Genomic DNA, 12,216 nt, shown 5'->3' with positions numbered 1-12,216 from the left:
TGACAAGATGTTCGATAGAATTCTTTTTTATTAATGTTTATTTCTTTTTGAGAGAGAAACAAAGCAGGAGTGGGGGAGGGGCAGAGAGAGAGGGGGGACAGAGGATCTGGAGCAGGCTCTGTGCCAACAGCAGCAAGCCCAACACGGGGCTTGAACTCACAAACTGTGAGATCATGACCTGAGCTGAAGTCGGACACATAACCAGCTGAGCCACCCAGGCGCCCCTGTCTTATACAATTCTTATGCTTTTTCCACTGTAAGTGAGATGATTTTTCTTCCTCTGGCATCTTGGAAGACTTTCTCTTTCTCTTGGGTCTTCTGCAGGTTGAGTATGATATACCTAGAAGTAGGCATTTTGATACTCAACTTGCTTGTTCTCTGAGCTTCTTGGACCTGGGCATGGTGTCTGTCATGAATTTTGTGAAATTTTTGGCCATTATTACCTCGAATACTTCTCCTGTTCTGTTCTCTCTTCTCTTCCTGGAATTGCAATGACACAGATTTTACACCTTTTGAATTTGTCTCACAGTTCTTAGGTATGCTTTTCTATTTATTTTTTCTCTCTCCGTTTTGGTTTGGGAACTTTCTGTTGACATTTCTTTAAGCTCACTGATTCATTTCTGTTTGCGTTTTTGATTTCTAACATTTTATTTTGATATTTCTTACAGTTTCCATCTTTGTATTTACATTACTGAATCTGTTCTTGTACGTTGTTTACTTATTTCATTATAGCCCTTAACATATTGATAATAGTCATTTTAAATTCCCTGTCTGATATTTCTAGAATCTGTGCCATATGTGATTATGGTTCTGATGTTTGCTTTGTCTCTTCAGACTGTTTTTCTTACCTTTGAGCATGGCTGTGATCGTTGAAACTAAGACATGATATGGGGTAATAGGAACTAAGATAATTGCAATTTTAGTGTGAATTTTTATGTTAATTTGACTAGGAGCTGGGCTATTTAATGTCTGTTGTAGCCATCGGTGCCAGAGGCTTTAGTTTTCTCTAGTTTCCTTGTTCTATTTTTTTTTCTCACCAGTTGTTTTTGGGTTTCCCTAATAGCTCCTTCTTAAATAGGGTCTTTGTCTTTCTCATGGTAAATTATGGGGGGAATAGAAGTGGTCTATAATCTTATGATTAATCTTAGGCTTTCAGTGAGCCTAAATTCTTGGGCTGTGACCTTCATAAGTTTATCTCAGCTTTTGTTTTCTCCCTTTCAATAGAACAAGAGAGCTAGAGGGGGCTAGAGTTGTCTGGTTGCCCTTTTACCAGGTATATTAGGCTTTGGTAACGTGTCCTTTGGAAAGCAGTGGACGTCTAAATTATTGCTTTTTCCTCCCCCTGCCTGAAAAACAAAGAGACTTGTCTTAGATCTTCACCGTGAGAACACTGTATGTTTTCTGGAGGTAAATCCCATGGAAGTGTGGGGGGGGCCTCATAATACTGGGGGCCCAGGAGTTTTTAGGTGTCAAGCAAGTCCACGTTCAGCCTGCGTTTGTCAAAATTACCCTGAAAATGTTCCTAGTAGTTTATGGCTCCAGTGGCTTCTGCTCCAGGTAAGCTGATCTCAGCTGTGAGTTTCTATGTTTGCCTCTCTTCCCATATTTCAGGGTGGCCGTTTGTTCTGTGACCTCAGTTCCCTTCATGGGTCAAAGAAGAATTGGTGATTTTCAGTTTGTTGAGCTTCTATCTTTTGTGGAGGATGGGAGTGATGAATTCTAAGCTCTTTACATGTTCAAGCCAAGACCACAAGTCTCCCAATATCCAGTTTTCTTTTTTTTTTTTTTGTAATTTTTAATGTTTATTTGTTTTTGAGAGAGAGAGAGACAGACAGACAGACAGACAGAGCACCAGTGGGGGAGGGACAGAGAGAGAAGAAGACACAGAATCCAAAGCAGGCTCCAGGCTCAGAGCTGTCAGCACAGAGCCTAACACGGGGCTTGAACTCATAGACCACAAGATCATGACGTGAGCCGAAGTCAGATGCTTAACCAACTGGGCCACCCAGGAGCCCCCCCAATATCCAGTTTTCAAGGGCGATGCACATAGTAAAATTAATAAGGGGCGTGGTGTTAAACTGACCTACATTCAGATTCAGGCCCTGACATTTAATTAGAGGCATTACCTTGTACAAGTCATTTAACCTGTCTGAGCCTCAGTTTCCTCACCAGTCAAATGAAAATAATTCCAAATACATATGGCTATGTTAAAGTTCAATGAGAGGACATATGTAAGCAAGTTTATCACAGATCCTTCCATGTACATTGCAGGTACCTCATTAATGTTAGTTTCCTTTTCCTATTAAAGTACCTCTGCTTGAAACTGGTGCAGCCACTCCGGAAAACAGTATGCAAGGTCCTCAAAAAGTTAAAAATTGAACTACCCTACGACCCAGCAACAGCACTACTAGGAATTTACCCAAAGGATCCAGGAGTGCTGATGCATAAGGGTACGTGCACCCCTATACTTATAGCAACACTTTCAACAATAGTCAAATTATGGAAAGAGCCTAAATGTCCATCAACTGATGAATGGATAAAGAAGATGTGGTTTATATACACAACGGAATACTACTTGGCAATGAGAAAGAATGAAATCATGCCATTTGTAGCAACGTGGATGGAACTGGAAGGTATTACGTTGAGTGAAATAAGTCGGTCAGAGAAGGACAGGTGTCATACGTTTTCACTCATATGTGGATCTTGAGAAACTTAAACCACGGGGGAAGGGAAAGGGAAAAAATAGTTACAGAGAGGGAGGGAGGCAAAGCATAAGAGATTCTTAAATACAGAGAGCAAGCTGAGGGTTGATAGCGGGTGGGAGAGAGGAGAAAGTGGGTGATGGGCATTGAGGAGGGCACCTGTTAGGATGAGCACTGGGCGTTGTATGTAAGCCAATGTGACAATAAATTATATTTAAAAATAAAAAATAATAAAGTACCTATGCCTAAAAACAAGGACAGTTTTGAATCCAACTTGTTATGGCATTTATGCTATGAATTTAAAGAGTTTTTATAAAGTAGTTGCCATTCTTACAATGTGGGAAAAGCTGCCTTGAAAAAAGTAACCTGCTTCGGTAAGGGCTGCCATGTTCTCTCTCTCTTTCTTTTAAGTTTATTTATTTATTTCGAGACAGGAAGAGCGTGAGTACAGGGGAGGGTCAGAGAGGGAGGGGGAAGAGAGAGAATCACAAGCAGGAATTCTTGACTCACAAACGGAGAGATCATAACTGACCGAGCCACCCAGGCGCCCTGGGGCTGCCCTATTCTTAAGGGCTTGAAGGGACTTCAGAAGTTCACTTGTTCCTCTTTTCCAACCACAGTTATAATCTCCTTTCTAAACATATGCAGCCTTCTACTGAAAAGGCCCGTGAAAACACATTTCTTTCTGTGTGGGTCTGAATGCAGAAACATCATTACCGAAAGTAAAGATGGTCCTTTTGCTACAGTGATAGACTGTATGTCCAGAGGTTGCAGGGGGGCTCCTGTTGAAGGTTGAAGTTGAAGAAGTTATTGAACCATTTAAAGAGACATCATAGCCTGATTGCAAACTTCAGTATCAAACCACATCTGGAGAATGGTGTCCCGTTTTGAGCACCATAATTTCAGGAGGATGTTGACAACACTGGAGTGTGTCCAAACAGTGGTGGCCGGGATAATGATGGGCACATTTACAAATCTTGCAATATTGGGATGTGTATTAACTCAGCGTATCTTTTTATATATGGTAAAAAAAATAATTTTGTTCAGTGCCAAATTTTTCTTTATGCCTCTCATTTTTACATTGTCCCAGTTTTTCCTGGACATGACTCCTGGCTTCTTTCCAGGAAGGAGACAGAGGAAATTCCCCCTAGCTTAAGTGTGGATTATTATCTGACCCCCCCTCTATCCCCCCCCCCCAAAAAAAAAATCAATGGGCTGAACTTCCTTGCAGTAATTCTAGCCCTTGGCTTCATTTCATGAAACCTCCAGTTGCCAGCCTCAAGCTGAGCGTCACTTTTCACCTCGTGGTGGTTTCTATAAGTCCCCAAGGAGCCTTCCTTGAGCAGTTATGGTTTGGTCTGTTGTCCTGTGATATAGAAGGAAGGGGGTTGGGCACAACCCAGAGACGTGCTAAGTGGATTCTGAGCTGTGAAAGTTAGAGCAGGGAGCACATGTGAGCTGGAGGTTAGATGTGAACCCTGAGCCCTTTCTCCCTGCAATATGCATTGTTGTTATTCTTTCTGCAGAAGAGTTCGTGATCTTTTGTAATTTTCTTTTTCTATTGATCCAGCAGTGCTAGTAACAGAAAAAAAAAACACCAAGGTTCTGGCAGTACAGTCTATGGAACAGACTGCCCTATATCTCACACATTAGAGAACGCGTGCACTGTGCTAGAGACGAGATTTGCCTTGTAGAGAGTTCATTTTAGAGTAGCAGTCCTCCCCCCCTTACCTCGTGCTGCCCCAAGGCAAAGGTGAAAGTATGACTCTGCTTTGTGGGTCTTTGGGCTGCAATTCCTTCAAATACATTTCCATCTGGAGAGGAGAAGCCAATGGGAAAATAATGAGCTTAAAAAGAAGTTAACTTTCTACAAAGAATTTTGAGGATATGTGTGTTGGCCGTCGGGCTGAGGGCAGCTAGAGTGTAACCAGTGCTGGGAGGCCCTAGTCTGAGCTGACTACTACTTTGCAGCTATGGGACCCGAGGGAAGTGCTTAAACTCTGCTGAGCATCAGTTCCATCATCTATAAAATGGGGACCACAGTATCAGATTCGGAAGATTTTTGTAGAATGTAGACATTATCATATTCTCGGAAATGCTTTGTATGCACCATACAGCTTGTGAGCACTTATAAGACTAAGACAAGGATGGGATATCATTTATCTCCAACTACCCAGCACTTACATGTTCCCACACCTCACACAGAGCCTAGGATACATTAAATGGTAGGTAGCCAAAATTAACATGAATGGAGAGTTTTAAATCTCCGAATTTCTGATGATTTCAAAGAATTCATTCACTGGTCCTTTGTATTGCGCCGGGTGATCTCTCGGCCTCACGGCCTCGTTCAACCTTTAGACTCAAGGATTGAGAATAAAGTAGCTTGTGGGGTTGGGAAGAAATTGCTGTAAAGTGGATCACCTTTCCAGGCATCGCTTAACGTTCTAAACGAAACAGACCAAGACGAACAAACGAGCAGTTGATGGAAATGACGATTAGCTTTCGCAAGTGGGCTTGGAAGCCCAGCGGAATTACACTGGCGTCTGCTCACCGTGGCTGGGCGTGTCATGAGCCCGAGGGAAGAATCTAGCAAGCACGTTCTACCCTGTGAGGGATCTGGGGCGGATGGCGGTGGCACAAGCTGGAGCCCACTTCCGCCGCAGGTGACTGAGATGTCGGACTAAGTCATCCCGAGGAGCTGGCGGATTACCGTCTCTCTAGTAGTGTGAAAGCAGTAATAATGTGCTTTTTCAAGGCTCGTGAATTGGCATCATTTAGACTACATCTGTCATGGACCTTTGCGCTTTGGAAGGGAGTGAAAGAAAGTAGTAGGTTAATTGTAAATGTCTCCGGAAACTTGGTTATTTTTGTTTGTTTTTAAACTCGGTCTTATTTTGTGAAAGGCCCATCGTTACGGCTGTTATCCCTTCCCTCCTATAAATGTGGAACTCTGATTATTTGAGATCATCTGTGTCTGGCGTGTTTCAGTTTGGAGAAGACGAGATAGTGACTTTACCACGCTCTTTCTCAAACCAGTGACACTAATTGGGCCTTATGCCAAGGGGGAGGGGCAGCAGATGTAATCCCGAATTCATGGTCTGTGTAGAGTACGTAAGGCTTCCAAGCCACGTGGAAGGCAAACTTTACCAAGGAAGCTCAGTACTTATCCTTCCAAACGTTCAGCTTGCAAATACCAGAGGTGTTATTTGTAATATCAAATGTATAGGTAAGGGCATGGATTGTTTTTTCCCATGCAGATACCCATTTTGGGGATAAATTCCATTTTCTAGGTCTGACAGCACATCAGATACTCCCTTAAAGTTACCTGGAGAAAACCTACCCAAAATGATTAAATTCGTGATAGCTTTTATTCTTGGCTAAGAACTTGCCTCTCTCCTCCAGGGCTGAACAGGCTGAAATTGTTATGGGAGTTTATAAAGTATATGGTTTGTTGTCAAATATTTGTCTCTGTCTAAAAATGAAATGTCTTGAAGTACATTTTCTTTGTAACTGAATAAATCAGTGAGAGAAAGAGAAATAACTTCTCATTTAGCCAATTTTTAATCAATATTTTCATGAGAAGCCGAAACGTTAACCGAATCCTGGCTTTTGTCATTTGAAATACAATTTGTGTAAGAATTTATGTGCACATCAGAGTTTGGACTTCATGTTCAGGAAGGAAAATTGATTTATAGGAGCAGACAACCGCAGGAGTAGAGGCAATGCCAGAAATGAATATGAGTCAATTATTTAAGGCAAGCGGGACTTTAATCACCACAGCGATAGAGAAATCTCAAATTCAATTACGCCCCGGGTTTTCATGCTTTAATTTGTGGGCATTTCTATATCTCTTATTTTACAGAGGCCTTTGAAATTGTTGTTCGCCACGCCAAGAATTACACCAACGCCATGTTTAAGAACAACTATCCGAGCCTGACCCCGCAAGCTTTTGAGTTTGTGGGTGAATTTTTCACCGACGTGTCTCTCTATATCCTGGGTTCTGACATCAATGTGGACGACATGGTCAATGATTTGTTTGACAGCCTGTTTCCGGTCATCTATACCCAGCTCATGAGCCCCGGCCTGCCTGAGTCGACCTCGGACATCAACGAGTGCCTCCGAGGGGCAAGGCGTGACCTGAAAGTCTTTGGGAATTTCCCCAAGCTTATTATGACCCAGGTTTCCAAGTCGCTGCAGGTCACCCGGATCTTCCTCCAGGCCCTGAATCTCGGAATTGAGGTGATCAACACAACTGATCATCTGAAGTTCAGTAAAGACTGTGGCCGGATGCTCACCAGGATGTGGTACTGCTCTTACTGCCAGGGACTGATGATGGTTAAGCCTTGCGGTGGCTACTGCAATGTGGTCATGCAAGGCTGTATGGCAGGCGTGGTGGAGATTGACAAGTACTGGAGAGAATACATTCTGTCTCTGGAAGAACTGGTGAATGGCGTGTACAGAATCTACGACATGGAGAATGTGCTGCTTGGGCTCTTTTCAACGATCCACGATTCCATCCAATATGTCCAGAAGAATGGAGGAAAGCTGACCACCACCGTGAGTACCAGTCTACAGTTTTCTGAGGAATTGGGTCCGATGAGGGTGTGGCAGCCTGGCCAGCAGCAGGTGGCGATGGAGGGAAATGCGGGGAGGATCAGGGGGGTGGGCAGAGATGATAGACGGCTGCACGGTCTCACAGGCTACGGAGTCCTAGTGCCTGGCTTTGCATTTCGGCTGCATCTCCTTGGTTGCCGTGGGAACTCGGGTGGATCTTCTTATCTTTGTGGGCCTCGGATTGCTGACTCGTAAAATGAGGTTAAAAAGGAGATCTTCTTCATAGGGAATAACACATGAACGCATTTAGCGTGTGCGCGGTACACGCACGTGGGAAGTCTTCAGTAAATACAAGCTATTATTCCCACCGTCGTCAGTCATTGCAATCCTCGTGACAACCCTGGGAGGCAGGCACATTACCTCCATTTCACAAGTGGGGAAACTGAAGCTCAGTGAAAGTATAACTTGCCCAAGGGCACCCAGCTCTAGTTAGTGGAAGAGCTGTGATTCAGCAGTTGATCGGGTTTGCCTTCGATGAGGTTATCACCAATCTTTCGGATTCTTACTTCACTCTCGGGCTCTTAATTGTGTCTATCACTCAAAAGGGTCGTGATTTTAAGCACAAGAGGCCCAGCCAGAACCCGCTAACTGACCCTACATGAGAACGTAAGCGAGGCAAAACGTCCATGTTTTGCAGCAGTTGTTTCCATGACCTCGGTTACACCAGTCTAACCCTGTTCGGATGGGCTTTGTGATGGGGGTGGGACGGTTCTGACAGCGGGGCCAGAGTGCACACGTTCAGAACCATGGGACGCACCCACTTTTCAAAGTGGAGCAGAACATACAGCCAAGAGCTCCCAGCACATTCCACTGAGGTGGTCGTGACCGATTCCTGAATGCTGCCAGCTTCGTAGAAGGAGGTGGCAAAATCCGGTCATCTGCTGCCACTGTCGAAGTCCAACTACATCCCAGGTGCTCTGCTGGCCAGTTCACCTGACAGTATTTCACGGTAATCCACAAAACGGGTTCTAGTGTTAGAACCTCTCAAAGTAAATACATAAACTTAAAACAGAAGTTAAATACCTTGTCCGGGATCTCAAAGCTGCTAAATTGAGGTGGGGGAAGTGGGACTCAAACCCAGGTTTGGCTGGCTTGGTTGACGCGTGCTCTTAGCTTCTAGACGGTGAGACTGCCGCCGACTCTCAGCCATTGGTTACCCAGAATGCGGAGGGCAGACCCGGCCGTTCGGTCCATCTTTGAACTCGGGAAATTCAAAGCGATAGGCGTAATTGGTTTCTTGGGTGAATTAAACTGGGAAGGAGGACGGAGATGATGCACGCCACAGCATGGCTACTCACGCAGCCGCTCTAATTGCCCCATTCACAACGTTAGCCATTTAAAACACGTTTACTGAGAAAATATTTTATAGTAAAACGAACAGAAATGTGCTATCTAACGGTCGTGTTCTTCAGTGGCTAATTATTTCCTTGACTGCTTTATAATTCGAGGCCAGATTCTGGGGCCTTATGCAACAGTAAATCTTACAGAAATGGAAAAATGACAAGTGGATGTGTCCACAGACTCACCCGCCTGCTAGTGCTTGAGGGCCCCCTGCGTGTCAGACACAAAGCAAAGGGGCCAGGGTGTGGAAATGTCTTTAGTAAGAGGAAAAATGAGACAACGTTAAAGACAGGGTTTGGGGATGTGTAAAAGTTGACTCTGATATTGGTCGCCTCACAGCGACATAATTAATCTTAAAAACATGTGTTCTCGTCAAGTGCTTTTAGACACAAAAGTAGGGTGGGGAACTGCTAAGGGGTTAAGTGCATTGTTGTGATTGGGCTCTAGGCCTGAAGGTTTATTTGGTAAACATTTATTTATTTATTTTTTTAAAGGTCTTTTTAATTTTTTTTAACGTTTATTTATTTTTGACACAGAGAGAGACAGAGCATGAACGGGGGAGGGGCAGAGAGAGGGAGACACAGAATCGGAAGCAGGCTCCAGGCTCCGAGCCATGAGCCCAGAGCCCGACGCGGGGCTCGAACTCACGGACCGCGAGATCGGGACCTGAGCTGAAGTCGGACGCTCAACCGACTGAGCCACCCAGGCGCCCCTTAGTAAACATTTATTAAGCATCTGCTTTGTTCATGGCACTTTGCCAGGTGCTGGGTATTCACAGTTACCCAAGACGCAGTTCTTAAGTCTTGAAAAGGTCAAGTCTAGTTGATGGACAGGTGTGTAACTGAATAAATTTCACCATCGTGAGCATTTCACCATAATGTGAGTGGTGGAAGGGGCCATGAGAGATTAGCTAGTCCAATCCCATTGATTTACAAATGAAGAAATCAAGTTTAGGGAAGCTGGTCCAAAGTTATGTAATTAACCGAAGAGCCAGAGGGACTAGAATCCTAGGTCTTCTGCTGCTAGCACTCCCTATTCCCACCATGCCAGTCTGTCTCCCGTTAGACCCTCCAGACTATCATTCTAAAAGCGCCATAACGATCGCTTCTCGGCCTTTTGGCTAAGATCAAGTGTAAAAGCACCGTAACGATTTTGCAAAGTCATCATGAACTTCAATTGGATAGTTATTTCAGGGTGCCAAACCTGTTGTATTTTAGTTGCACACATGCGTGGGGGGAGGGGGCGTGTGCACACACACACATGCACACGCACACAAGCAAATGCGTGTGCATGCTGGGGGAGTACATGTCCTGTCATTATCATTCGGGAAGAAAAGGCTTGGCTGTCCAGAGGTGCTCAGTGATGCAGTCCCTTTCTGTTTTGGCCATTAAGGGTCTGATTGCTCCCAGCTCCCAGCTCCCAGCTGGTTATGAGAGCGTGAAGTCGGCCTTCCCCAGGGAATGCCTGAACTAGAACAGCAAGCCTATGTAAACTCTGCCTTGTTACTGTTTTATGACCACCAACTCTAAGTAATATATCCCAAATGGTGGGGGCGGGGGAATCATTGGCCAGGTGCGATCCAGCCCATATTCTGTACCAGCCAGAAAGGGGCTGGGCTATTTGCGGGGGTGGGTGGGTGGGGGTGGGGGAGGGGTGAGGGGAAGTGAGGGCCGGGTAGACTGCTGAACTCGATTCATGTTAACAAACCCGCAGAATGCCCCAAAGCAAAAGCCGATTTAAAACCAAAGCATTAATGAGGTTCTGCTATAGCACCCTCACCTTCCTGTTGTGATAAAATGTAAAATCCTGCCAGTCTGTCCTGTTTGAGGTTAGGCTGTGGTGAGAGACCTCTTTGAAAATATGCTCTTCCTGAGCTCTGTTGGGACAACCTTTTCAGCTAGCTCTAAGCCGTGCCATGAGGTCCGCCGTACAGGGACTTTGCACAGTTGTTTTGCTGGCTACCATTTACGCCCGATTACAAGGGACATGGTGGTCTTCTAAGTGAACAGGGCGCTGTTGAATTTTTGTTAAGTATGGCCTGTTAGTGCTTTAGTTTTCCCTAAGATAGTTTTCGTTTCCTCCAAATGCCAAGGGGAGGCATGGGATTGAATGTTTGGTGTGTTCTCGTTGTCAGCCCTCCCAGAGGTGGTAACCGTCTGGTTCCCAAACTTGGTTCATCATCACTATCACCTGGGCAACTTGTTAGATTCCCAGAGTCTACCCCTGGGGGTAGATGCCATAGGTCTGTGGAGAGGCTGGAGAATTGGTCATAGAGTTTGTCATTTTATTTTTTTTTTAATGTTTGCTTTTGAGAGAGCGACCGAGCATGAGTGGGGGAGGGGCAGAGAGAGAGGGAGACACAGAATCTGAAGCAGGCTCCAGGCTCTGAGCTGTCGGCACAGAGCCTGATCTGGGGCTTGAACTCGTGAACTGTGAGATCAAGACCCCAGCCGAAGTCGGACGCTTAACTGACTGAGCGACCCAGGTGCCCCAGAATTTGTCATTTTTTTTTTTTTAATTTTTTTTTCAACGTTTTTTTATTTATTTTTGGGACAGAGAGAGACATAGCATGAACGGGGGAGGGGCAGAGAGAGAGGGAGACACAGAATCGGAAACAGGCTCCAGGCTCCGAGCCATCAGCCCAGAGCCTGACGCGGGGCTCGAACTCACGGACCGAGAGATCGTGACCTGGCTGAAGTCGGAGGCTTAACCGACTGCGCCACCCAGGCGCCCCTGAATTTGTCATTTTAAAAGTGCCCAGGGGCACCTAGCTGGCTCAGTCTGTAGAGCATGCGACTGTTGATCTCAGGGTTGTAAGTTCGAGCCCCATGTTGGGGATAGACATTACATAAAAATTATTTTTATTTATTTATTTATTTATTTTTTAAACATTTATTTATTTTTGAGACAGAGAGAGACAGAGCATGAACGGGGGAGGGGCAGAGAGAGAGGGAGACACAGAATCGGAAGCAGGCTCCAGGCTCTGAGCCGTCAGCCCAGAGCCCGACGCGGGGCTCGAACTCATGGACCGCGAGATCATGACCTGAGCTAAAGTCGGACGCTCAACCGACTGAACCACCCAGGCGCCCCAAAAATTATTTTTTTAAAATAAGTGCCCCAGTTGATTCTGATACTCCTCTGGGAACAAATCCAGCCACCTTGTTTGAAGCATAAGGTAAGGCCCAGAGATTGGGAGTGAATGATGGCTAATGGCAAAGCTAGGACCTCAGATTCCTCATCTATAAAATAGGGTTGATATATGGAGATTAATTGAAAGATAGGTTCAAAGTACCTGGCAGAGTTCAAGACACGTGGCAGGTACTTGCTCAAACCCAGTCCGGTACTCTTTTTACTATATTTTCCTAAGTGCCAAATGGACAGTGAGTTCTTCTTAAATTTATTTTTAAGTGCCAGGATGTTTCATGTCATTTTAGTCCAAAGAGATGAATAAAATATTGTGTGAAGTGTGTGTGTGTGTGTGTGTGTGTGTGTGTGCGCGTGTGCATGCACATGAGAGAGAGAGAGAGACAGAGATCAAGAAAGAAAGTTGAGAGGGAGG

The 12,216-nt window shown here is 45.0% G+C and overlaps 1 protein-coding gene across 1 annotated transcript in view; it reads left to right on the top strand.

Moving 5' to 3' along the window:
• GPC3 (glypican 3) overlaps nt 1-12,216 on the top strand; it is a 422,044-nt gene that overhangs the window by 217,127 nt on the left and 192,701 nt on the right. Inside the window, exon 3 of the mRNA XM_049644836.1 lies at nt 6,565-7,259. Coding sequence (XP_049500793.1) covers nt 6,565-7,259 — 695 coding nt within the window. The remainder of the gene's footprint in view (nt 1-6,564; nt 7,260-12,216) is intronic.

The sequence above is a fragment of the Panthera uncia genome, chromosome X, assembly GCF_023721935.1.
Source record: "Panthera uncia isolate 11264 chromosome X, Puncia_PCG_1.0, whole genome shotgun sequence".
Taxonomy (NCBI): Eukaryota; Metazoa; Chordata; class Mammalia; order Carnivora; family Felidae; genus Panthera; species Panthera uncia.
The sequence above is the reverse complement of the archived record's forward strand: the minus strand, read 5'-3'. Positions and strand labels throughout refer to the sequence as shown.